At 59.5% G+C, this 26981-nt stretch overlaps 1 protein-coding gene across 1 annotated transcript in view; it reads right to left on the bottom strand.

Annotated features, from left to right (window-relative positions):
• The window catches only part of Prdm15 (PR/SET domain 15), a 40693-nt gene extending 14782 nt beyond the window's left edge, over nt 1-25911 (bottom strand). Inside the window, exons 1-15 of the mRNA XM_026379427.2 lie at nt 25289-25911; nt 21356-21400; nt 20719-20812; nt 19073-19226; nt 18302-18554; nt 16649-16750; nt 11772-12008; nt 10339-10468; nt 9335-9516; nt 9115-9209; nt 8731-8818; nt 7944-8003; nt 4753-4920; nt 2544-2638; nt 280-411 (exon numbers count right to left, since the gene is read on the bottom strand). Of these exons, the coding sequence (XP_026235212.2) occupies nt 280-411; nt 2544-2638; nt 4753-4920; nt 7944-8003; nt 8731-8818; nt 9115-9209; nt 9335-9516; nt 10339-10468; nt 11772-12008; nt 16649-16750; nt 18302-18554; nt 19073-19226; nt 20719-20812; nt 21356-21400; nt 25289-25295 (1842 nt within the window). The 5' untranslated portion in view covers nt 25296-25911. The remainder of the gene's footprint in view (nt 1-279; nt 412-2543; nt 2639-4752; nt 4921-7943; nt 8004-8730; nt 8819-9114; nt 9210-9334; nt 9517-10338; nt 10469-11771; nt 12009-16648; nt 16751-18301; nt 18555-19072; nt 19227-20718; nt 20813-21355; nt 21401-25288) is intronic.
• Nucleotides 25912-26981: the final 1070 nt, after the last annotated feature.

The following is a 26981-nucleotide window of genomic DNA, read 5'->3' on the forward strand; positions in this document are numbered from 1 at the left end:
CAGTGAAGGTCTGAATGTCTGCACCCCTCAAATTCATGTGCTGAAACCTCAGCCCCAAGGTTATGGTGCCGGGAATTGGGCCTCCGAGGTGGCAAGGCCACCATGGTACGTCCCTTGTGACTGGGACTGGTTTCCTGCAAAAGGCCCTGGAAAGCTCCCCCCACCAGGTAAGGACACAGCGGACAGCAGCCTCGGCCCTCGCCACCGACTCTGTTAGCTAAGATACTGGCCCGGGGCCTGGCACTCTGCGTCACTGGGAAGCTGGCGCATGCCTGACACCTTGAAGTGGACGTGGATGTGGTCCCTGAGCACGTCCACGCGGAAGAACTTGCGCCCGCAGATCTCACAGGTGTACTTCTTGTCGCCGTGGGTCAGCAGGTGCTTGTTCATGTTGCTGCGGCAGGAGAATACCTGGGGGCAGAGGGGCCGCACCGTGGGGAGGTGAGGGCTGTGCCCATGGCACACAGAGCAGACTGTCACCTCGGCCCACAAAACACAGGGCGACTTCTCCTAGACTCTAAGCCCCAACAACTCAAGTGTGAGAACCGCACGCCATCCCTGGCACTGGAGCAGGGTGACCCACTGTTTGGATCCCTGCTCACGCCACAGTCCAGAAAGGGCCCAGCCCTGTCCTTACTGTGGCTACAGCTGCTCGAGGGCTTCCACGGGCACTAAGTGTTTTGCTAGCATGGTCCCAAACAAGAGGCCAGCGAGTCAGAAACAGTGCAGCTTTGGGAAGGTGGATGTCAGAGAAGGAGCCAACCCTCAGTGAGTGTGCGGGGCTCCTGCACACTCGCCCCACATCCCTGCGGTCCTGGCATTCCCAGTGTGGTAATGTCCATCGCACACTCGTCCCCAGGGTCACCTCTGTGGAAGCCCCTCTGCCCACCGACGGAGGGGTAGACAAGGCAGGCAGCTGGGTGTCTCCACCTGGATGGCGTTCCCGGTGGGTAGGTAACAGTGCAGGTGTCTGGAGGCACCTGCCTGCCCAGCTTGTACTTGTCCCCTAGCTCTGCAACCTCCCACTCTGGACCAGACACCAAATCTTTGCTGTAGTTCAGGTTCATGGGGACCCCGAGGCCACACTGCACAGTTGTCCCATGAGCTTTGCCTTGCTCTGAGGTTTAAAAAAAAAAAAAATCAGAAAATCTCATATAAAAACATGGATTTCCATTTTTCCCTGAAAAGGTCAAAAGATCTAGCATTGGTGCCACATGCTGGCAGGCAGGGACCACCAGTGTGAAGAGACCTGTGTCCCCGGGCTGGGGCGCCTGGCATGTGACTGCCGCAGGAGCCAGCATCAGGTGCTTTACGTGAGCCGTGTGGCTGTGACAGATCCAGGAACGCCCCCTCCTCTTGGTGACTCCCAAGACCACTGGGTGACAGCAGTGCCATGTGGGAACCTTTCTGGGCAGCTCCACTGCGGCACCTGCCTGGATGCTGCGAGGACATGAGTCCTCTGAGGAATAGTCGGCAACACCCAGGGAGTGGACATTGCGGCCAACACAAGCAGCAGCACCCTTCTCCAAACCAGGTTCTCATCTGCAAGAAATGGGCCGTGCCTCCACGGCAGCCCGCACGGCGGTGGCAGCCCGCAGGATGGGTTCTGAGCAGCAGACGCACGTCCCTAGACACCAGGTCACACCAGAGCAGCCACTCTGGGCACGGGGGGACTGCTCATATGGAGGCTGTCACTTGCTGTCTGGATGTCAGGTGTCCCCAAAGCTCCTGCTGATGCAGGAAAGTGCAGAGGTGAAGCGGCTGCACTGTGAAGGCTGTGACCCGAGAAGTCCAGCCCAGCCTGGAACCGCTGGCAACTACAAACAGGTGGGGTGTGGCTGGGGGGTCACTAGCAGCCCCGGAAGGGGGCCTCTTCCCCAGCCCCTCTGCTCCCAACCTGCCAAGACCCGAGCGGCTTTCCTCCACTGGGCCCTTCCCCATGATGTCCCGCCTCTCCTGGGCCTAGCAGTGGAGTTGGCATCTATGGGCTGAGACCTCTGAAACTGTGAGCCCCAAACCCACCTTTCTTCTTCTAAGTTGTTCTTATCAGGTATTTTGGTCACAGCAACAAAAAGCTAACCACAGCCATCACCATGGAGGGTCCTCTGTAGGCCTGCCTCAGGAGTGGTCACCAAGAATGGCTCATCTCTCCCTTAGAAAAGGTGGCCTGCCTTTTCTGGGCAGGGGAGACCAGCAGGACAGGCCACATACAGCTCTGTGACCTCCCACTTCCTTTGGTGCCTGGGGCCAGGTCCGACCACAAGGACGAGATCCAAGGAGTGGGAGCCACAGAGCAGCGAGGGCGAAGCTCACAGCAGAGGGGAAGGGCTACGGAGGAACAAGTGCGGCCTCCGCACATTCACTGGAAACCCATCCTCGGAGGCAGAGACCGAGCGGCAGGTGTGGGGTGAGAGGACAGCTGTTAGACCCCAGCAGCAGCCGCCGCCCTCAGAACTCCCCGAGGTACTCGGGCCAGGCAGCCCGGGGCCTTAGTCAGGAAGCCGCGCCCGCCCTCAAGGCTCCATGCCCCTCGCAGACATTACCTTGCCACACACCGGGCATCCGGAGGGCTCCTTCTTGTAGCGCACCAGGCTTTCCCCGCCAGCCTCCAAGTCCTCTCTCTTCACCCGCCGCACTCCTGAAATCCCCGAAACCCCCACCAGGCAGAGTGAGCACACAAGGAGCAGGTGGGGTGGAGCATGGCCGGCCCTCCCAGCTGGACAGCGGGCAGGAATGCCCTCAGAGGATGGACCAGCTGCCTACACACCGGGGCACCAGCAGCAAACAGCAGCTCCTGGGGAAGGAAAGTGTTGTGCTGCCTGCAGGACTGGCAAGGGCCTCGCACACAAGGCTGCAGAGCTTGGGCACCCAGCACCGGGCCTCAGCACACAGCTGCGGTGCTCTTGTGCCAGCACCTGATCCGAAAGCTCGAGGCCGAGCGAGTCCTGCAGATGGCTGTAAGCAGGCAGACTTTCATTTTTTTATGAAAAAGATACTAATTTTCATGTCTTCTAACTAAAATCAGTCAAATCAGGATCAGAATTAAAAAGACAGCAGGTAATAAAATCTCTGGTTTTAAGGAAAAGTTTTCAAGACCTGGGTTAAAACAGACTTTTTTGCCAGGTATGGTAGCACATGCCTCAGCAATTTGGGAGGCTGAGGCAGGAGGATTTAAGTTTGAGGCCAGCTTTAGTAACTTAGTGAGGCCCTAGGCAACTTAGCAAGACCCTATCTCAAAATAAAAAATAAAAAAAGGCTGGGGATGTAGCTCAATGGTAAAGCACACCCAGATTCAATACCTAGTATTAAAGAATAAACAAAACAGACTTTTAGAGGCACTGTGACATTTAATTGAGATCCCAATATTTGGGAGGCTGGGGCAGGAGAGCAGTTGGCGCCCAGGGGTTCAAAACAACATGAAATTCAAGTCAGAGCTCATGTGAAACAGGTCATTTCTCAACCAGAGAGAAACACGTCTTTAGGTCCTCAGGTCTTGAGCCATGGGCAGAGCCAGCGCGTACGCATCAGGCAGAGTCCAGAAGGCTCCAGGGCACAAAGGTGCCACGCACGGGGTCTGAGGCAGGGTGTGGTCTAGATGAAGGAAACACTGCGGAATGGCCTCAAGGCCACGAGCAGACGCCACAGAAAAGGGGTCTGGGTGAGGTGTGAGTTATGGCTGCCGCCCAGCCACCTGGACATGGGGACAAGGGGCCTCTGACAGGGACCACAGTGGCAGGCGGCTACCAGCACTTGCTCCGTGCTGTGCCCTGCTGAGAGCTGGTTGAGCAGGGTCTGGTGTGGCCTGACAGGGACCTGGGGATGGGGCCACTGTCCCCGTGCAGAGAGCCCATGCAGCTGTGAAGCGCCCCGGAGGCTGGCTGTGGGTCTCTATGGAGCAGTGCAGGGAGGGTCTGCTGAAGACCCCGTGGGCTGCAGCCCAGCCTTGGCTGTAAGAGCCCGGGGCACACGAGGACACAGGCGTGCTCACAGAGCACAGCAGCCGCGGCTTCACCCCGGCCCCCTCGCAAGTGCGCGGCTGCGGTTCTCCGTGACGCTCCAAGGGTCAGTGAGCTCAGCTCACGAGGGCAGCTGCCCCGGGACTGCCGGAGCGAAAACAGTGAAAACACGCGACATCCTGAGACAGGCCCTCGGATCACCCCGGGGTCCCCCAACCAGCAGCAGCTGCACGGTGCGCACAGGGCTCTTCCTAGGTCTACGGCGGCTGGGCCACTGCTCGCCCCCAGCCCAGCTCCCTGGGTCCCATTCACCCTGCTGCTGCCTCCAGGGTCCAGACTGGCCCTGTGGATGGCCCTTCTCTGGCTCTTCGAGCCCTCTGTGAGGACGGACAGCCCCAGGCCAGTTGTGCTGGTGACCACGAAGGTACAGAGTGTGAGGAACGAGGGACAGTTGTGGCCCCCCAACAGCGCCTAGCAGCTCTCTGCGCTGCACTCTGCTGAGAGCCCACTGTGCGCCTGACGGCCAGCTCCTCTGACCTGCTGTCCCACTGGAATTACTGTCATACATGTTATAAAACCTTTAAACCCTACGCACCAGGGTCCTCGGAGTCTCTCCAGGGTTCCTCCGATCGCTCACAATACCACCCCCACCCCTTGGGCTCTACATGCTGGCCGGGCCTGAGGAGCCACGGGGCAGGCAGCGGGCATTTCCGGGCACTGCCTAACTGCTTCCATGGAGGCGGCAGGACGACGCCGTGGCCCCCAGCCCTCCCTTCCTGGGTGCCTGCGGGCCCACCTTCCAGGTGCCGCCTCTGGTGGTCCAGCATGACGTCCTTGCGGTAGAACATCTTGCTGCAGACCTCGCAGGCGAACTTCTTGTCCCCGTGCTTCTTCTTGTGCTTGGAGAGGTTGCTGTTGGTGGAGAAGAATCTGAAACACATCTCACATTGGAACGTCTTGTCATCTGTCCGGAGAGCAAACACACACACAAGGATCCGGGTGAATATCTCCTGGCCCAGGCTCACGTGTGTCTTGGTGCTAGAGAAGGGCAGAGCTGGGGCAGGAGCCTGCCCAGCACGCGGGCCTCCCCATGCCGGGCACACGGTGAGCACGTGCACCCCACAGCCCTCCTCCTTCCCAAAACTCGAGCCCTCTAGCCTGCGCCCTCAGCTCGTCCACCTGTACCACCCAGACCCCAGGGGGCTGTCCTCCCCCTCGAGGCTCAGCCCACCTGCCCCCCACGGCGCCCTCCACAGGCTCCTTCCCCACCACACAGCGCCTCAGAGTTCTCCACTGTCCGCAAACTGCCTCCTAGTTCTCGGTATCCCTTTAGTGGACAAATCACACCCACACACACTCCCACACTCTCCAAGCCCCCAGCGATACCCACACCCTGTGCCCTGGGTCCTAAATCTAGTCCCTTCTTGAAGGTAGCCCATCAAGCAGCAGGTCCTACCCCTCAGCTCCCGAGTTGCTCCATGCCATCTCTGTCCCATGGCACCCTCCCTCCCTCCACATACAGGGCCCCGGCTCCTCTCAGCGAGCGCTGCAGAGCTGCCCTCCTCCCCATGCTGCGGTGCAGTGGACCTGACGCAGGTAACACAGGTGTGTGACGCACCAGGCTCCAGCCCACGGACCAATTCCCACACAGTATGTGTTGCCAGGCACGTCCCTGAGGCCACAGGAAGAGCCGCTGTGCTCTGCTGCCCCCTGTGCTGGCCCTGCCTGCTACACTGGAGCCACCATGGACCCAGGTGCTCCGGGGCTGACGTCTGAGCTGGGTCACCTGCCCTGGGCCCTGGGGATGCAGAGTAACAGCCTGGCCTCTACCCACTAGACGCTGCATTCCCGCTGGCCCCAGGCAGCTGTGACGCCCGAGATGCCCCAGACACTGCCCCTGCCCCCTGCAGTTGAGGCCTGCTGGCCAGGACGTCTTTAGCTTCACTCAGGTGGCTCCAGCGGGAACCTAGGGAGGGAAGACCACACGCACCCAGGGTCACGCAGCCGCCCTCCCACCCCAGCAGGTAAAGGCACGAGGACAAGCCCTCTGGCTTGGGAGCCGAGGGGAGGGGGCAGTGGGGACAGCAATGTCTCTGTGGGCTCCATGCCCAGCAGGACAGCAGGGTGCAGGCCCTGCATGAGGCCTCCACCACCCGGGCCAGGAGAAGCTGTCAGGAGGACACTAGGCAGCCTCCCTTCCCCGCCATCATTTTCATGGTTACGCTGGTCCCTCTCGAGGCGATGCGCGGTTTCTTTGTGGCCCAGTACTGGAAAGCTTTGCCCCCTTCGGGGCCTGCTGCACGTGCACACTCATGCACCCCCTGCAGGACGCGTGTGCCAGTGACACGCAGCATTTTCACCATGGTTTCCAAGGGTGCTCGGAGTTCTACCTGGTTCATCTACCGTGACTCCGAGATACCTGGTACTGCAGGTGACTCAGCAACACACCCCTCAGTGGTGCAAGTTACCTTCCACTCACTTCCTAAATATGCATCCTCAGGAATGGGTACGCTAGGGACCCGCTGCTGTGAGACTTTGTGAGTCACATCGGTAGGTTGTTCCATTAAATCACCAAAGACCCCCCCACACCTGGGCCTGCTGAGCAGCCCAGGGGAGCCTTCTTCATGGTAGTGCTGAGCAGCCCAGGTAAGCCTCTTTCAGCGGAGGGCTCACTAATCTGGGGGCCTGGCACCCTGGGACACAACAGTGCTGCGCTGGGTTACGGCATTCTCTGTCCCAGCTATGGAAAGAGACTCCCACTTCAAACCATCCCCTGAGCCCACAGTGTCCTGTGCTCAGTGAGGGCAGAGCTGGGGCAGGGCCGTCTGGACTCTGCCTCCTGACCCCCACACATGGAACCCAGACAGGCTCCGTGTCCCAACGACCCCACTGCCAGGGAGGTCCACATTGAGGAGGTAATAAATGCAGCACTGAGGACAGACGCCTGGGGCCTGGGAAGGGTGCACCTGAGGGGACGTGGACTGCTAGGAGCCACCCTCTCAGAGAATGAGGGTCCCCCTGTGCCTGAGGACAGGAGTGCTCCTCTGCCGCTCCCTAGCACCCTCTTCAGGTCAAAGACAGCAGTGAACACAGATAAGACAGCAACACCAGTCACAGCACAGGGACACAGGGACCCAGGGGACCCAGGAGGACACAAAGATGGGTCTGCTGGGCAGCTGGTGAAAAGCCTGCCAACCACGTCTTCAGACTTTCCCTCACTGGACAAATCTGAGCTCAATGGTGGTAGGGATGTGCGTTCCCCTAGGGCAGCACCCCAGAAGGCCAAGGGCACAGAGTCGTGCAGATGAGCAGACCACAGGCCGCCTTCCATTTCAGCCGTGGCTCAAACCTTGGAAACAGAGCCTCCAAGGAGGAGAGCTGCCCACTGCCCACCTGCCCTGTCCTTTCTACACAGCCCACAGAGACAAGGTCGGGCTCAGCAGAACTCTGAGCTGGCAGGTATCTGCTACTGCTCTGGTCACCTTGCTTCATTGGGTGCAGAAAAACAGTTAGAAGAGGACAGCGTCTCTTTCCCAGGCCTGACTGGCCAGTAGCAGAGTGAGGCTGGCCTGTCTGCCTGCCAGGCCCTGGCACACCTGAGAAGGGGGCTTTGAGTCAGGATGCAGCATGCTGGCCGTTCACCTGGAAGCTTCTGGAGGCTGCACCTGCCCCAGACAAGAATGCTCCAGGTGCAAAGGCCCAGAGAACACGGCCCCGCTGCCCTGCTCAGCCTGACGCAGCAAGGAAGGCGCCCTGGGCCCAGGCAGAGGGGACAGGCCACGGTCTCAAAGCAGAGTCTTCAAAACAGAAGAAACACACAGACAGACAAATGGGGAAGAGTGGCAGACACAGGGAGGATAGCCCGGTTGGGCAGCAGGGGCAACAGGGCTCAGAGACACGGCGGCTGGCCAGCACCCCAGCGAGGGCTCACACGGAGGCGCGGACGGACAGCACGACCAACAAGAACAGGTGGGGTTGAGGGCTAACCTGGTAGGTCTCTAAGCCGATTGCCACGGGTCCCCCCCTCTCCCGGGTTTGCTATGAGTCCTAGAGAGAGGGAGAACACAAAGCAACAGTGACCCTCCCTCCGCTCCCTCTGGACTGCCCACTACTTGGGCCTCCACTGGGGCAACTGGGGGAAGCAGGGCTCCCCCACCCAGTGGGGTGCAGCCAGGCAGGACAGGTGCCCGCTGGTCCCACAGCCTGGCTTCCCTCCTCACGGACGTGCCTCTGTGTTCACGTTTCATGGCTGCTGTGAGCACAGCCTGAGGTGTCCCGCCAGGGAGGCCGCCTCCCCAGCACAGGCTCCGCGGAGCACAGAGCTTCCAGCCTCTCACGACAATTACGCGGTTTCGCTCTCCTTTTGGGGACTGGTGGACAGAGCAGGCTCAGAACCAAGTGACCTGGGCAGGGAGGCAGCAAAGCCCTCTGCTGGGTGCCAGCAGGGACGCAGGTGAGACAACAGGTGGAAAACTGTCCCCCAGGTGCGGGGCCCTCTCTTCCCCAGCCCTGTCCCCACCTTCCCGTTTCTCTCAGGGGCCCTGCTCCACGGTGGCCTTAGACAGGGGTCCCAGGAGCACAGGAAAGGACACACATCCTCTGTGGCACGAGCACTTCTGACCTATCTCCAGAGTAAGTGGAGACTGTACCCAGGCAGAAGGAGCGGGAGGTCCAGCTGGCTGCTCGCTGCTCAGCATGGCCTTGCTTCTGAGGCTCAGCCTCTGCCCTGCTGAGCACGGGCCACATGGGATGGGACAGCCCTGCGCAGCCTCACCTGTGCGGCAGTTGTGAAACTCCAGTGCACTCTCCATGCGGAAGGTCTTCCCACAGGTGCCACAACGGTACCGGTACTCGCCGTCCACCTGGTTGAGGAGACACGTCAGCAAGGGAGGCCCACACGTGGGGCCAGACCACTCCCTCCTGGGCTGGCTATGCCACAGCCCTTCTCTCCTACTCCACCTAGGGGCTGTCCAGCTGCCCTGGAGGGAGAACCATGCTGGGAAACCAAACTCCAAGCACCCATCACTCCACCCCATGCCCCGCCGACATCTACCAGGCTGGGCAGCTGGCGGAGGCCAGGGCCGGAGGACAGGGTGCAGCAGGACTCCAGGAGCCTCAGCTCCTTACAGCCTGTTCCCCAGGCTACCAGTCCACCCACCTCGTTCCTGCTGTGCTTGTAGGAGACGTGCTGCTTCAGGCTCTCCTTGCGGCTGAACAGCTTTGCACATTCTTCACACTTAAACAGCTTGTCACCTGAGGAACCGAAGGAACCAGGTCACTGCTTCAGGCACTCACCAGGCAGGCCGCCTGCTCTGCTGACGCCCAGGTGCGTGGGAAGCTCTGTGCCCCTGTGCGTCGGGACGCGGCCGGGCACTCACCGTGGGAGCGCACGTGCCTGCTCAGGTTGCTGCTGTTCTGGAAGACCTTGCTGCAGATGCCACACTGGTGCACCCGCTTGTGCTCCCCCAGCTGCCGCGCCAGCTTCCGCCGGATGCCGTGTCTGCTGGACAGAACCAGGCTCCTCTTGAGGGCGATGGTGCTGCTCTGATGGTGAGTGAACCTGCCCGGTCGAGATAGGTGGAGACTCAGCGCCCAGAGAGCACGAGTCCAGGTTGCCGTCACCTTGGAGGGGCCTCCCACCAACACCTGCCTGAGACAGAGACTGCCAGAGAGGAGGGCAGGGCCGGCGCCACCGCAGCTCCCGGTGGCTCACAGGCAAGGCCTGGACTTCAGGCAGCACCCACCAGGTGCCCTGTGACAGACACACTTCCTACTCTGCTGCCACTCGGGCCATCAGACGGCCCGGAGCTCGGGTGGAGCCTGGACTGTACCACCTGTGTTCCAGTGTCCCTCTTGGTCCTAGTCACAGGAGCCAGAGACGCAGAGATGGAGTGAGGCATCCTCATTGGGATGCTCTCATGCCTACAGAGGAGGCGTGCCAACATGCGACATCATGGACAGACCTGCAGAACAGCAGGCCAGGTCCAGGGGACGACCACTGCAGGCTACTTATGTGGACCGGGGCACTGCGGGTGCCAGCAGCAGGGGGAGACGGGAGTCACATTGGATGGGGACAGGGTTTCATTGTGGGGGCAGGAGGTTCTGTAGATGGATGGCGGTGATGGCCACAGAACACCTGTGCCTCCAGCTGAGCACTTAAAGTGGCCAGAGTGGTGTGTTTCATGTCACGTGCACTTTGTCACCACAAAAAAAGCCTCAACTTCCCACAGTGGATGACCAGTAAGCTCCTGAGCTCCAGAACATTCTGATGCTTCCCAGGCATGCAGGGCTCTGAGGGCAGCCCGTGCCCACTCATGGGGCTCCCTGGGCGGGTAGCCACAGGGCGCTCCCCCAGAGGCTGCAGCGTCCAGGCAGGACTTACTTTGGCACCGAGCTGACGTCGTGTGTGTGAGGAGCCAGCTTTCCCAAAACCAGCTCCACCATCCGCTCATCTGGAGTTGCACTCACAGGCTCGTCTGGCGGGACCTCGGTGATGATCTCGGCCACGTGCTCTGTGCAAAGGGGACGTGACAAGCCATGTCATTCCCTGGACGGGGACAAAGCCCGTCCATTCCAGGAGCGTGTGTTCTTTATGACAGCAGAGGGCTGCAATGGTGGACCATTTGTTGAAGTTCAGAAAGGAAGAGAAGTAGGCTCACTCGGAGCCCCACGCTTGTGCCTTCCCAGTACAGAGAGACAGAACAGCTCCTGGACCCAGGGAGCTTCGTCATGGTGGCTCTGTTTCAAGCTACATCGCTGTAACGTTACTTGCCTCTCCAACACATTCTGTACAGATAATGGAATCTTTTAATTTATAAACTAGTTCAGACAAACGTAGAACTTTTAGAATTAGACACACCACCTGGAGAGTGTTCAAAAAGCAAGTAACCATTCTGTAAAAGAGTCAAATGTCAAACACCCACAGTGACAGGCCCAGGCCAGGACAGGATGGATGAAACCTGGAAAGACCACGCCCAACGTGCCGGCACACCTCTCCAGCCACGAGTGACAGTGGGACACCCCTCTGCCCCTTCCCACCTTCTCCACCCCCCGGGAGAGCAAACTGTTCCTCCTCTGTCTCTTCCAAACCAGCTGGGCCGGGTGGGGAGGACAGGCAGAGTGGGGACCACCCGCAGAGCTCCTCCAACTCCAGGACTTTCCTCGTTCCCAAGAAACCCCGGGGCCGCCCAGAGTCAGAAGAAAGTCCAATCCCGTGGTGTGGGTGGGAGGGGCTGGCCTCTGACCACATGCCCTGTCCTCAGGCATGAGGCCACTGGGACTCTGCTGCAGCCAGCAGCTCGGGCAGAGGCCTCGCGAGGACTGCAGGGCCGAGCTCTGTGGAGGCTGCACACACGGGAAGTGAGGCCTGCATGATGAGCTCCACCAGGGCCGGCCCCAGAGGCCACGCACAGGAGTGGGTGAGCAAACTGTGGGCATCTGCACGATGGGCCAGATGCTGTCAGTGCTCAGGAGACGGCCACTGACAGACCTGACGGACAAGCCTCATGCCTGGACGCTCCTGTGAGAAGCTGGGAGTCCTGGCACGGGCAGCCTAATCCATGCCCAAGACCACAGGGGAGTGCTGGGAGGCAGGAGTGTCCTCTGTCCCGATGGCAGGATAGGTCACACGGTGTGCGGGGTTGCCAGGCTCCATAAGCCTTTTGTGTACCATGTGTCACGGAGAAACTGCATTTCACAGGGCTGAGGGGTCAGGGCGGGCTCACAATGGCAGTCCCCTCGTGGCCTCTGTGTAGAGGGGAACAGGTGAGTGGTCCCAGGCCAGCGTGGCCACCCCTCAGCCAGCATGGTTCTCACCTGCTGGCTCTTTGTCCTCCACGATGACCAGAGGCTGCTCCGGCTTTGATGCTTTGGGTTTTCTCCCCCTTCGAGGCTTTTTCTTCTGCTCTTTGGTGGCCCTGCTCTGGACACTGGCACTCTCCGGCACTGCAGGGGGCTGCACCCGGGGCGGCTGAGGCTCCTTCTCTGGGGCGGCCTCATGCTGGCTGCCAGCAGGAAGGCCTTTCGCTTGCTCCAGGTGGCCCAGGAGATGCTCTGCAGGAGGGAGCAGCAGTTAGGAGCAGTGTGCCCGCCCTGCCCCGTCCTGTTCCCACAATGGGCCCTCCGCACGGGAAACAAAGACCACACGCCACTGCACCCAACACAGCAAGCCAGGCCTCCCTTCTCCGACGTGCCCGCGGCCGGAGCTTTGCAGACTCCGGAGGATGTGGACTTGGGGTTTCAGGACTTCACAGCCTTTCAGAGGAGGGATGCCCAATTTATAAATCACGTGAGGAAGGCAGGGCAGGTTCACCACAAAGGCAGCTTCGCACACCATGAAAGCACACGCAGACACCAGCACAGAACACACGCACAGGGCGCCCTCTTCTGTGACGCAATTACAGGTGACACCTTTAAGCTCATTTTTATTTTCTATTTATTTTAGTTTTATTTTCTTATTTTTATTTTTAGTTTTTCTGCAGTGAATAAGTGGCACTTACTAAAAAGGTAACATCTGAAGAAGACGATTAAGAAAAACTCAACCCATAATAAAATTTTCTTTAAAAACACTACATCAAAGCAAAAGGGCTTTGCTCTGTGTTCAACTTGGGAAAGCCTGGGAGAGTGCAGTGGGCAGACCACAGAGAGCACAGGAAACGGCAGGCAGGGATGGCACTCAAGGCCAAGGCGGTCACCATGGCAAATGGAAGGCAAATGGCTCAGAGGAGCTGAGCTACCGGGCACAGAAAGGAGGAGGAGGGAGTGTCCAGGGGACGAGGGGACCAGGCACATGCAGAATGGAGACCCCTCTGCAAACTCGTGCCAAAGACCAGTTCTTCCCATGGAAAACCTGAACTATTCACCATGGGCACAGGCGTCAAGAGGCTGTTTCTCCTCATTGGTTCAGTATTTAGAGGAACCTTGCGGGAGAAGCAGCCCCCAAACCCGGGTCCAGTGTAGGAAAGACAATAAGAAAGACACAGCCAATGTCACACAGCCAACCAGCAGGACAAGTGGTTGACGAGCCCACCTGACTGAAAACATGGGAGGCAGGTGCCCAGCAAGGGAAACGAGGCCTCTGCCCAACACAGAGAGGGAGCTGACAGCCAGAGCGGGGACACACGCTGAATCAGAGGCATGCCGGGCTGTGGCTGTGGGACAGGCTCTGAGTGCACTCACGGCCCAGGGGCCGGGAGACGCGAACTCAGCTCCGTAACACGGGCACCGTGGCACACCTATGATCCCAGTGACTCAGGAGGCTGAGGCAGGAGGATCATGGGTCCAAAGGCAACCTTAGCAACTTAGTGAGGCCCTAAGCAATTCAGTGAGACCGTGTCTTTAGATAAAATATGAAAAAGGGCTGAGGGTGAAGCTCATTGTCAAGCACCTATGAGTTCCACATGGACTGGGAGACGCAGGCTCAGTTGGCAGAGGGCCGGGGGCTGGGAAATGAGGGCTTCCCTCTCCCCCTTGCACCCAGGGGCGGGAGGCATTTGTGACATCTTCTGGCCATCTGTCAGACACCTTCCCTATGCTCTGCTACATCTCCCCATCTGTGCCCCACCTTCCCAGGAACCCCCTCCCGGACCTCTGCAGGTCTGCGGCCTGCTCCAGGGCAGTGAGGAAGCAGCAGCCCCGGGACGTGTTTCCTGGCAGGTCGGAGCAGGCGTCTGCTGTCCGGGGCTGCAGAGTTTGGCTGGAGTCACTCCTTCTCACCCTTCCTGGGGACCCTGCTGCCTTAACGGCCTGGACCTGCCCCTTCCCATTCGAGCACCCGCAAGCAAGGTCTGTTGCTGGAGCGGCAGCCCGTGGGAAGGTGTCCTCCTGTCTGGACAGAGGCCCTCTTTTTCCAGTGGTCCATCCTCCAGCTTCCAGGGGTAAATGACATAGGGGCTCAAATTGAAGCCCCTGCCCCATGTGAAAATGCCCTTGTTCAAACCTAACCTGTAAGCAACACCTGGCCAGGAAAGTGTTTTCATCTGGGGCAGAGCAGGGTGACGCCATTTGGATTTTGTGTCATGTGTCGTTTGCCCTCTGTCTCTCTCTCTTAGGCTCTTCTTCTCATCTCAAGTTTTCATTCATCCGGTGCCGCTGGCCCCTCCAGCGTGGAACCCAGTCCTCAGGCTCTGGGCATGACCTCTGCCCTCCCTTTCCCCTGACCGCCCCTGGCCATGCAGGGCGGCTCAGGGTCCTCCTGCCTTCTCACCTCTTCTCAGGGCGTGCTGTCTTCATGCCCTTCCTCCTGGAAGACTCCCCATGCTGTCCAGCACTGGCCATCAAGCCTCCTCTGCACCACAGCTGTTCTCTCCTGTTACCTGCTGTCCTGAAGTCTGAGACAGCATGCTGCCCTGGCTTCCAGGTGCAGCACTCACCGACTGCTACCTCTGGGGGTTCTGGGCTTGGCTGGGTTTTCAGTTTCCTCAGAACAAGCTGTCTCAAAGGGTGGTTGGGGGGTCTTCTCTTGCACTGGACTTTCTTCAATGTCCACAACACTCATGTTCCAGATGGGTGCATGGGGGCGTGGCTGCGCTTCCCTGCAGGATGGTTGGGGTGAGTGGCCATGTTGTGGGGGACCGCCATCTCTTCTTTCGGATTGGCCAGTTTCTCCCTAGGGATTCCCTCCCTGGAATGAACCCTGGCCGCCCCTGTTCTGGGAGAAGGATTCTATTTTGGAGAAAGACATGAGGGAGAAGGCAAAGGGTCTCACATTTCAGGACTGAGACCTGCCAAGTCCCCGGGGCTCAGCTGCACTCCTGGCGTCCCCAGTCTTTGTTCCTCTGTGCTGGCCCCTCCTGAAGGGGGACCCTTGGTCTTCTGCTGGGCCGACAGGGCAGTGATGCAGCTGAGGAATAGGGCAGCGAGCCAGGGCCTGAGCATGCCAGGCAGACTCCCAGCGACTGCCCTGTCCTCTCCTCCAGGCACGTGGCACTCCCAGCTGCCCACACTTCTGGAGCACTGTGGCAGGAATGGATGTGCTTCCTGGGTCCTGGCCGGTGTCAGTGGCTCCTGCTGGCTTGGTAGTCGTCACCGTCCCACCTGCTAGCTTCCAGGCTGGCCTGCTGCCTCACGCTCCCCACTCTGTATGGACCCATCATTTCCGCAGGATTCCAGAGGGCACTCAATTAGTGCACCCACCGATGCTCCCACCCAGCCAGGGCCTCGGTGGACTCTGAGGCATGAGCAGGTTCCGTGGCACCCATGACAGCTGGCCCTCAGGGGAAAGGACGAGAGCATCTACTTCCCCAGTTAACAACTGCCTCTGGGTCCCGGCCCTCTGCATGGTGGCCTGCAGTGCACAAGCCAACTGCCTGAAGTCACGCTTGCTCCAAGTTCAGCGAAGGAGAAACTCAGAAGTTCAAGTTCAAGGTGGGTTTGGAAGTTAACCAACCTCCAGGACCCTGAAGCTGTGAAATTGAGCCTCCTCATGTCAGACAGGTGAGCCTCCCAGACACTGCCCCGTGGAGGGCAGCTTCGGCACCCTGTGGCCGTGTGCCACGTGGCACCGTGGAGTCCTCGTGCTCCTTGTGACAAGAAGGCAGCACTGCTGTTGCAAACGCATGGTCCATCCTCTGCAGACTGGCTCACCACAGGCTTGGACCTGTCCTCAGTGCCAGTCCACGGTGACACACAGGGCCCTCCACCCTCAGCTCCTGGGCCATCAGGTTGTCCACAGGACACCCCAAGAGAGGCTGCAGCACAAAGGAAAGCCTGTGATGCTGTGGGGGGTTCTGTAGGGTAGGCTGAGGTCAGCAGGGGCCAGGGGCAGGCTGGGCTGACGCATGACCTGGCAGGTCACTGTCCACTCTGGCCTCAGTATGCTCATCTCAAATGGGTGCCGAGCCATACAGAGACTGTTGGAGACCTCAGTCAATGCGTGCTGGTAGAACTCTACCGCCAAAGTGGAGGCATAAAACAAGAAGTGCTCGTGAACTGAGTGACCACATTCCACTCAGGTGCGCTGCCCCTGCTTGCTAGAGTCCCTGCAGCTGGACCTTGTCCATCTCAGATGGCACTCCTAGGAAGCTCAGAAGCAGTGGCTGCTCCCACCTTGCAACAAACACAGAGGCTTCTCACTAAGCCGAGTGTGCGATACACCATGGCCACGGTTAGAAGGCCATCCCAGGACACAGGACCAGAGCACCAAAGCCAGCAGCATCTGTCTCTAAGAGATGGCCACTAAAGAGTGGCCCCTTCCGGTCTGGGAGGAAGCCCCTCACGGGTTCCAGCACGTCCCAACCACAGGTGATGGAGCAGGGGTCATCCGGCACCCCCAGTCCAGCAGCCGCCTGGGCCACATCCCACAGAGAATACAAGGTCCTGAGAGTCCCCGGGAGGCAAGGGGAAAAGTCCTCCCCGAGCAGAAGAGTGAAGATGACCTGCGCAAGCACAGCCATCCTGTGGGCTCTAATCCATCCTGCCCCCGGACGGCCACTAGATGGGTAAGGCAGCCTGAGCAGACAAGCACCCTGCGAGGAAGCAGCAGAGCAGGGACAGCAGGGGGGCCACGCCCACCTCAAGCCCCTCAGCAGGCGGCTGTGTGGCCATGACAGTGGGGGGCTGACCTGCCCTGAGGAGGGAAAGAGGGGCGGACAGGACAGAGCTGGGACAGGCCGGGAGCCACGGGGAAGAGGTAGTGTGCACATGCCCCCCCCCCCACTGGCGGCCGTCCCCCACCCGCCAGCGGCTGCCCTTACCGTTGAGAAGCTGCAGCTCGAGGAAGGCGCTGGAGCACACCTTGCAAGCCCACGGGCTGCGCTCCGACTCCACGGGGCCGCTGTGCTCAGGGGTGCCTGCAGCTGAGACAGAGGAGCAGAGGTGAGCGGCCAGGGTCCACGGAGCCCCAGCTGGGAGAACAGACCCTGGCGGGTGACCATGACAGTGACTTGCCAGCAGCAGCAGCCCAGGCTGCAGTCTCAAATCTCAGCTTTGTGCACACAGACCCCGTTTCATAGGTGAGGAACCAGAGAGCAGAGGCAGAGTCTCAGACACCCTCTGCAGGGTCTGCCAGCTGGTGGGACCGGGCGCACCCTTATGAGGCCTCAGGAAGAAAGTGAGCAGTGGGTGCCCTTCCGTCCTTCAGCTCCCCAGAATGGGCACTCTCAGGGCAGCCCAGGACAACCATGGGCCTCTCCTGACTCTTCTGCCGTGTGCCAGGCCACATTCCACGAAACCTTTGCCACGCCAGCCAGCAGGACACACGGCCGTCCCCAGCAAGCAGGGCACAAGACTGTCCCATGTGGCTGCTTATGTCACGCCATGACTGTGCTAAGAAAGACCATTCTCAAGTGAGACTCCCTTCACTTTAGAGTAAGAAGGAGAGTCGGCGTCCACTCCTGGGGGCAGCCACTCCTCACGATGACAACAGGTACCCTGAGCTCCCTGGGCAGGGGTCCTGAGAGCCGTAGGAGACCACTGCTTTGCAGGTCAGAATGTCCAATACCCATAATCTCACACGGTCTCTTAAAGTTACGTGACGAGGTCCCACGCCCACAATGTGGGGAGGACAACCTGGAATCCCACCCACCCTGCTTCTGGGGTGGAGATGTGCCAGACCTGACCAGCACCAAAACCGTGGATCTGCTTCTCCAGCAGATACACGGGGCAGACAGGTTACTTGCATGGCACCTGCCGAGTCTTTCCTTGCACATACAAACTTGTACACACACCTGTGTACCTATGCACCTACGCACAATACCAAAACATGCTTGTGTATGCACCAACACACAGATACATGCCTAAGCACCCCTGTACACCTAAGATGCACACACCTATGCACCTACACACACTAAGACACGCTCATGCCTAGGCACCCCTGCACAGATGTGCACATGCCTGTGTACCACGCACACCTAAGATGCACCCACACTAAGACACATGCCTAGGCATGGCACTCACACCTACACACATGTGCATGTGCACACACACAGTCCCCGAGGCAGGGTGTAGGCTGCTACTTGGGGCAGAGCAGCAAGACTGCAGCTGAATTTGGGGTTCCGGTGGAGGTTCCTTTCCTATTACACTGACCTTGGGCCCGTTCCTGAACCACTCTGACCTCAGGGATAAATTCCCCACACAGCACTAAGGGGACAAGTCACCATGGGAGTCCAAGCGCATGGTCATTGTCCCCTATCCTATCCAAGAGCCCCAATTTACCTGGAGGGGCAGAGGTGGCACTCCTCACCAGCAAGAATCCCAAGGAGTGGAAGCTTCCACCTGCCTGTCACCTGAGCTCAACAAGCAGGACCACAGACCCACTGAGCAGGCCTCGCTGTGTGTGCTGCCCTCTGTCTCCCCACCCGCCTGGCCCGCCCCGCCCATAGGAGCTGGGAGACGGTCACGGGACCCACCGTGGACACTGGAGCAGGCCTGCTTCAGCATGGGCTTGTCCATCTTCTTGGCGTAGAAGGCCGCATACCACACGCGCAACTCAGCGCCAGCAGGGATGTCCCGCGAGGTGGTGAAGTACACGTCACTGCCGTGCTGGAAGGCCGTCAGGTTCTGGTGCCCGGGCTCCACTGCCGGCCGCACCAGCATCATCCAGTTGCAGTCATCCTCGTTGGAGGTGTCGAAGCACACAGGGTGGCCGTCCTGCTGGAACACCTGGGGTGCGGCCAGGAGCCGGCTCTCAGGGGCCTGCCTGGTGCATCGCGCCCAAGGCCTAGGGGCTCCACAGGACCCGTGCAGGGGCCTAGGTGTGCAGTCAAAGGGAGACCGCGTGGAAGGGGCGGATGGGCAGCCATAGGCAAAGGAAGCAGGAGACACAGTGGGCGGCCCCTATGTCATCAGGATACCCGAGTTCTACTCGGGACCCGAGGGTCCTCCTGCTCAGGGCCCGGGTCTGAAACAGCCCACAGCCTGGTGAGTGGACGCAGGCCGGGCAGGGGAACCCACGTGCTCTGTGGTTCCAGGCAATCCCACGGGCAGGGCCCCTACGTTCTAGTTGACCATGGTCCCTCACTGAGGGAGACCCCACCCCTCGCCTGAGCTTTTCCTGCAAATCCACACAACATCCCCCGGCTGTTTCCAAGGTCTGGAATCACTGGACTCAGCAGCCCTCGCTGGCCGTGCCCTCAGGAACGGTCACAAGCCCTCAGTCCCGAAACCTGCAGCAGCTTCACCTTCAGGGGAAACGCGGATTCCTTCTCCCACTTGGCCACCCTCCTGGACTCGAAGGGGCCAAACTGGGTCCGCTTGACCAGCTGCGTGACGGCGAACACGCCTTCCGCCCCATCTTCCAGACGTCGGATCTCCAGGTTGGAAGGCAGGGAGGACCTGGGAGCGAGAGGACATGACTCCTGGGAGGCTCTGCCTGCCTGCCCCCGGGCAGCAGCAAGCTCAGGCCTGGGAGCTCCTCCCTGACCACCACCAGGCGCTGAGGTGACCCTCCAGACAGCAGCAGGAGAGCTCTCCTCAGCCGCTCCACAGCACTGCGGCCAGATCGTAATGACCCCCAGGCCTGGTCACCCAGAGACCACCTCCAGGCCAGGCAGATGTGCCCGTGCCCATGATGTTCACCAAAGGACATGGTTAAGAACCCCACAAAGACAGGGAGCCCAATTAAGACGAGTTGTTGCCTTCAAGGACGGGAGGAAGAACTTAAAGGGGTCGGGCATGCCAAGGACCAGAATAGGGTACCAAGAGGTCGGGCCGCTGTCTCACTGAAGATGTGGCCTTTTCCCCACCATGTTTTTTACTGGTGCATCACAGCTGTACGAGGTGGCGGGATTGGTACATGCACACCACAGAACAGTACTCTTCCTGAACACTGAAGTGGCCTTTTCAATTAACCGAGAAGGTCAAGGGCAGGGCTGGAGGAGAAGACCACATGAACTGGGGCTTTGGCATGGGACAGGGTTGGACCAAGATGTGGCCAGAAGCACAAGTGGAGTCAGGGTGTGAATGAAGCACAGATCCCGTGGGGGCAAGCGGGGACTGCGCTGGTATGAGGAGCCCAGCTCCGGGGCTCTGACTGTGTGGCCAATGTCCCCCATGGATGCTCCTGGACAACCGGCAATGCCCTGAGGGTTTGGGGAAGAGGAGAGTTGATCAGCTCTCTGCTTTGGGCAAAAAATAGTCACCTCTTTGTTTTGAATACACTAAGTCTCTCTGAAGCAAAACAAATAAGTGGGCTGGGGTGGGGCTACTGGGGGCTCCAGAAACTGCACTGAGGTGCCAATAGCCATTGTTTCAACCTCACCTGTGCCTGGCACCATCGCAGGTGAGACCACAAGCCCACAGCCTAGCAGTACCTTCTCTACATTTCAGAGATGACTGAGTCTTGGGAAGGAACACACCATGCCCAAGTTCACAGGGCTACACGTGGCATGGCCTGCATAGTGAGGGATGGGGAGCAGCCGTGGCCACAGACACCTCCACACACCTGCAGGTGCTTTTCCAGGGGCTGCCGTGGCCTGGCCTCATTGCCTGGCCTCCCTGCCCGGGCCGCCACCCAGCCACCTTGCCTGTGGTGTGCACCTGTCAATGGGCAGGTCTGGATCCAGAACCCGGGGGAAATGCCAGAAGCAGACCCACAGCTTGGCCACTGCTGCTCGGGGCGTAAAAAATGCAGCCTGCCCAGAGGTGGCCCGGCCCCCAGAACCTCCCACTGCGTGGGATGTGGCCTCTATCTCCTGCGCTCGCCCAGCACCCTGCTCACACTGCACAAGACTCACTCCCCTGGCTCCCCACTCCTATCTATAGACATCCGCCCCACAGAGGACCCACCACAGACAGGGCTACGAGGCAACTTAAGACCATCACTCACCTTGCCCTGCTCAGCACGAAGGAGTCCTTGACCATGACCACTGGGCCCAGCTCAGGACACTCGGAGTCATGGTACTGGCTACAGTCTTCACACCCTGCAAATAGACACGGAGTGTCGGAGGGCACAGTGCACAGGGAGGGAGACATCTGAAGCCACAAGCCCAGGAGGCAGGGACCCTGCAGAGCACGGCTCCCCTTTGTAATCCCCAAACAGAGCCTACACAGACACACCCCTCCCCAGAAGAGCTCCAGCTCTGCATCCCAGTCCCACATCACCTCCGTGGAGGCCAAGACCAGGACCTTCCCAAGGGCAGGGTGCCAGAAAGTCCTGAGGATGGTGGGAGGCCGGGCAAGCACCAGCTTGCCTGTCAACCCAACATGCGTCCCTGCCTCTAAACCCTGGACTCTGTTTCTGAATCGAGGGCTACCCTGCAACGCGACCCTGCCAGGAGTCCTGAGGACGATGACCCTGGACACCCCACCCGGGCAGGGCACTGCTGTGCAGCGAGCCACGTCCTCCAAGCAGTTTAAAAGGAAAAGACTTCTGCGTTTTTGTTTTTAATGGAAGTGGTTTTGCCCAGACAGCAAGTGTCCAGCCCTCTGTGTTCCTGGCCCAGATGGGTCTGCGAGTCACTTACAGATGAACATGATCTCTTCGCTGCCATCTTCGGCCATCTCCACACCTGTCAGGACACAAGAGAACCAATTACTGATGTGCTCCCCCACCCAGCATTTTTGGTTTTGGTTTTTTTTGGTTTCATGGATTGAACCCAGGGCACTGGACCACTGAGCCCCATCCCAGCCCTATTTTGTACTTTATTTGGAGACAGGGTCTCACTGAGCTGCTTAGCAGCTTACTGAGTTCCTGAGGCTGGCTTCGAACACGCAACTCTCCTGTCTCACCTCCAAAGCCACTGGGATTATAGGCCTGTGCCACTGTGCCCAGCCAGAAGAGCGTTTTTAAACACAGAGCCCAGCAAGGCCTCCCCTGACCCATGCAGGGACGTCTGTGTGCTGCAAGGAACAGCAGGTAGCACTGCTCAGGGGAGGTCTCTGGGATACTTCCTCACTAAAATATCACTGTTTTTAATGAACCCAGAGGATGGGAAGGGCCTGTGACTAGGAGTCCTCGTGACTCAGACTCCACCTCGTCACCTTAGGCCTCAGTGTCCACTGGTGACACAGACATCAGCTCCCAGCTTTCACACTGCCCCTCCTCCGTCCTCCTTCCCAGGGGCAGTCATGTCTAATGCAGCTGGTTTCCCTGTCTCTCCTTGTGCCTCGGGTCCCATAAACTCCCTACACATGACATTGTGGAGGCTCTCCTGCTCCACACAGACCTTGGTCAAATTGGCCCCTTCTGTTTCCCACCTATCCTTTGGGGGCCACCTTAAAACCACCTCCATGCTGGGCAGCGGGGTGAGGCCCCCCCCCATGGCCTTGCACCCTTCCCACCTTCCCTCTGGGTCCTCTGCTGGGCCTCTTATCAGGAAAGTGTGCATGCTGGTTCCCGATGCTGACCCCACTCTCCCTCCGCCCACCGGCCCCAGCAGCTGGGAGATTGAAAAGCAGGCAACAGGAAGCCCAGACGCACATTTGGGTTCACTGAGCACACGTGTGGTCATGGACGGAGCAGAGCAGAACACTCCATGATGAGAGGGATCAGCTACACGGACATGAGGCTGAGGAGGTGGGCTGCCAAGTCTCCTGTAAGAAGCCAGGGACAGCCACGGCGTACCCTCCCATCACTGCACAGGGCCCCCTGAGCATGTGCACACCGACAGAGAGCTGTGAAGCATGAGCACCGCTGGCTGGAACCACGCCTTTAACACACAGGTTTTAGGGGACATTAAGATCCAAACCATGACAGACAAGGAGGCAGATGTGCCGGGTGGGCTGGGGGCTGCTCTGACGGCGGCCCCTGTGGCACTGGGCCTCAGGACCCACACACCTGCCACAGGAACCCTCCCCTCCCATCCGCTCTGCCTGGGTCAGGAGCTTCTGTAATGGGAACACCAGGTCTCGGGAGGCCACCCAGGGTTGCAGTCAGACCCCAGCAGGGCACAGAGCCTGATGATGTGAGAACTGGAGCAGAGAGTGCAGGGACTCGTTCTCGCGGAGTCCACCGAGGCCGGCTGGCCGCCTCTTTCTGGGGCAGCAGCTGCCTCTGACCTGCACCTCAGACAGCCCCGCCCTCCATGTGCCCCGCAGAGCTGCAGGGAGAGGACACCTGGCTGAGTTGCTGGAGGAGAAGTTCCAAGACACAGCAGGAGGGCGGGCGCTTCTCATGTGGCGCTCATCGAACAGCTTTGGGGACAACACTCTCAGTAACCTGGTCCCCAAAGGGTGGCCTCTCTGAACAGCTCTTCGCAGCCCAAGACAGAGACCACAGCCTCCCCGGGCAGCGTGCAGGGACAGCACATCTGCCTTCAGGAAAATGGCACCCTCCCCTGCCCCGCACGTGCCGATGGAGAAGGGGGAGTCCAGTCCCACATCTGGCCCACAGGACCCCCACAGTGAGGTCACAGGATGCTCTGGTGCACACAAAAGGGAGGAAAATAGACGGAAAGCATGAGCGTCTGTCGTCTGACCACCAGTCCTGCCTCCCCAGCGGTGCTCAGTGTGGACCCCGAACCAGGAGCCAGCAGGACCAGTGTGGCCTGGAATTTCCTGGAAATGTAAACCCTGACCCCATCCAGAACTTTGATGGGACTCCGTGGGGCCAGCAAGGGCTCCCACGGCCCCCAGGGGAGACCCCTACAGCCCAGGTCTAAAGTGCGCTGCACCAGGACAGGCCAGGACACCAGGGCCTCCCTTGGTGTGGCAGGAAGAGTGGACCTCAAGCAAATGTCCTGTGTGACTACTCACACCGGAGCTTCCGTGGCACCCACAGTGGTGACAGGCCTAGAGACGAAGGGAGGGATCACTAAGGGAAGAAGCAAGCAAACCACCTTCAAAAACATGCACAACACAGTTCTGAAAGAGGAGATAGGTCAGCAGGTAAGCAGAGAGGACTTCTGCGGCCATTCTGAGAGGCCACTGCACACCCCAGTCCCGAGGGTGCTGCATAGCTGCAGGCCAAGGTCAAGATCTGAGAGACTCTGCTCAGGACGACAGCCCCTGAACATACCCGGGCAGAGGGCACTTCCCAGGCACACTGACTGGCAAGCTGAGGAGCCACAGTCCTCAGCTGGGCTCTGGGGTCCTGCTGTAAGGGGACTGGCGGCCAGAGCCCAGGCACACCTGCTACTGCCACGTGCTAGAAGTGAAGCACCTGAGCTGGTCATGGCCCCCCTCAGCCTGTCTCCTCCTCTGTACCACGAGAGGCTAACTGGACTCTCTGCGTCCCTTGGCCCTGCTTAAACTCTAGGCCATCAGTGCCACAGGTGTCCTCCGCCTCCTCCTCCCCATATTCCCTCCTCCTCCAGTGCTGCCACACCTGGGTCGACCTAACCACTGTGGCAGTCCAGGTGTAGACAGCACACTTTCAACACTGTAGGCACAGGGCAAAATCCAGCTATCACCCTGGCTGCCCCCTCAACGAAGCTGGAACTCATGATCCTGGCATGGACCATTCTGTAGCTTCCCTCTTCCTGACCTCATTCCCCGGCACACAGTGTCCTCTTCTCGCCAAAGGAAGGGGCTCCCCACACCTCACAGGGTTCACTTCTGGGTCGCCCCGGCCCTGCGCTGCTCTTGGCCGGGGTTCACCTTTTCTTCCCCGGCCTTCTCGTCAGCTTCAGAGGAGGGCAGACCCAGCTGCCAGGGGCGTGGCAGGCCTGGTACAGGTTCCCAGGCCGCAGGTCGGGCGCCGCTCTGCCTACAGAGCGCTCTGCACACCACTTACTTGGCCTCTGCTTCCCCACCTGGCCCTGTCACCATGGTGGCCCAGGAGAGCAGAGTGGGCACTCTAGAGTCCTGTTGCACATGTCCTAGACTACAGCGGGCACCAGACAGTGGGCCTCTGCCACAGTCAGGGACTGAGCACTGCATCTGCTCAAGGTGTGGACTCCTCGCTGGGCCTGCAGACACCCAGCACACTGCTCAAGGTGCCTTCCTTTTGTATCTGTCCTCCCACATCAAACTGCGGGGCGGAGCCCGCTCAGCTCTGCACACAGACGAGGTCACCACTACGGAGGTCTGTCTAAAACCTGGCATTGCAGGTGGACTGACCCTAAGTGATGACCTAACTGACCTTGTCCCCCTTCAAGACTGAGGACACCAAGGGAACGGCAGCTACCATATGGCAAGAGGAAGAGTGAGTCCTGCAGGCAGGTGGCCCCCGAGGGGAACTGGAGGCTCCTGGGGCAATAACGATGCCAGGACCTCACAGCATTGGGAGATGGTGACCAGCCAGACCCCAGTTTGACGAGACTGCTCCTCAGGCCTCCATTCCCCCATGGTTCTTGGTGACTTGACACTCAACTGAATGGGGCTGGGGATGCTTGGTCCCCTGTTCCCCCCCCAGACCCACAGTCAGATCTCCAGCCTGCTCTCTGGCTGTCCTGTGGCCTCTGCTGCTGCCCCTTAGCCAGCGTTTGTTCACGGGACACACGAGCTCGCATGCTCACCTGGCATCCCCCCAGGTCTGGTAAGTCAGAGTGTGGGACGCGTGACTCTGAAAACCTCTGGGGCACCAACACGTGTGCCATACGTCTCCAGCCCACCTCTGAAGTCCGCTGCTTGTTTCGGGCTGGCTTGGTTCTGGTGCATAGTTCTGCATGCTGCCTGGTGTGCGTATGCGATGACGCCCTGCTGCACAGGGAAGCCGCAGTACTGGGTGTGCTTAGCTGTCTCCTGCGGGCCCTGCGTCCTGTGCCGGCCGGCGGGCCTGGGTGGGTCTGGACGCTGTGCCTGTGTGCAGAGGCCCTGCAGATGCTGTGCAGCAGGGGCAGCAGGGCCGCCTTCCCACATCCTCCGCAGCTTCCTAGCTGTGGGCCTGTTCCTGCCCACGGTCTCCTTTCCTGGGCCCACTCCCTGGATCTGGGGACATTCTCCCTGGAGCTTCCCTGGCTGACAGGGACCTGGAGGTCCGTCTTCTGGATGTCCCCACAGCCACCAGTCTGATCTCTTTGCGGCTGGCAGAGGCCCCAGGTGCCACTCCACCACAGTACCCTGGAAGGTCGGCCTCAGCGTCACGCTGGGCAGCCTGGGGGCAGCCCTCTCCGCCTGACACTGTGTCCCGAGCCCTGAGGTTTCTGTCACCATTTCTTCTAGAATTTCTTCTCTGTTCTCTTTCTGAACCTCTTGGCTTCGCCCAAAAGGACGTCTGCGTTCTCATTTTCACTTCTGGTTCTTTAAGAGGAATTTCTGGGCCAAGTGGAGAGAAAGGCGCGCGCTCTAACATCTCCACATGGACAGAGGCAGAGTGGACCCTCACCTGGTCAGCACCCAACCCGCCAGGTCTGCATTGAGCAGCCTGGTTGGCGGGGCTGCGGCGGGCTTGCTGCCCAGCAGTGCTGGAGTAGCAGGTTTTGCTCACTGCAGGTTTTGCAGCATAACTAATGAGTCCACTAAACCCACAAAATCACGAATTTACTTACAAAGAGCAAAGACCTGAGTTACAATACCTGTGCACACCCTTCTCAAAGGCAGGGCCCTGGTGCAGGTGTCCTTCCTCCCCAGAGTGGTGGGAGCGAGAACCCAAATGGTCCCGCTGGGCAAGTCAGTGGCTGACAGGGCTATTGCACCTGAGCCGTGTCATTCAGCCGAGGTGGAGGTTTCCGATGCTTGGGCAAAGTGACATGTGACCTGAAGCCCAGACTGCTGCACCACCAACAGGCCAAGCAGAGCCAGGACAGACAGCGCACACCAGGCAGAGAGGAGCAGGGCCTCTGAGAATCCACCTCCACTCGGGTTTGTGGCAATGGGAAGCCGAGGGCCACCAGAGCTCATCCACCCCACAGACCTGGGACACCCAGGATGCAGCGCCTGACAGACTGCAAAAGCAGGTTCTCTCTCACACACTCTCACCATGCAAGAGGGAGAGAAAGGCGTGCACCCTACCATCTTCACATGGACGGAGGAGGCCTCATGGAGGCCTCAGCGGACGCCAGCACCGTGATCTTGAGCTTCCAGCCTCTAGAGCTCTAAGGTTTAATTTCTTTTCTTTATAATTTACTTAGTCGGTTGTATTCTGGGATAGCAGCAGAAAACAGGCTAAGGCAGAAACTGCCCTCCATCTGTCAAACTCCTATTCAGTTCTTAAAGGCCAACCCAAATGCCCCTCCTGCCCAAAGCCCTCTTGGCTATGACTGCCACATG

The sequence above is a fragment of the Urocitellus parryii genome, chromosome 2 (genome assembly GCF_045843805.1).
Source record: "Urocitellus parryii isolate mUroPar1 chromosome 2, mUroPar1.hap1, whole genome shotgun sequence".
In the NCBI taxonomy this organism is placed as follows: Eukaryota; Metazoa; Chordata; class Mammalia; order Rodentia; family Sciuridae; genus Urocitellus; species Urocitellus parryii.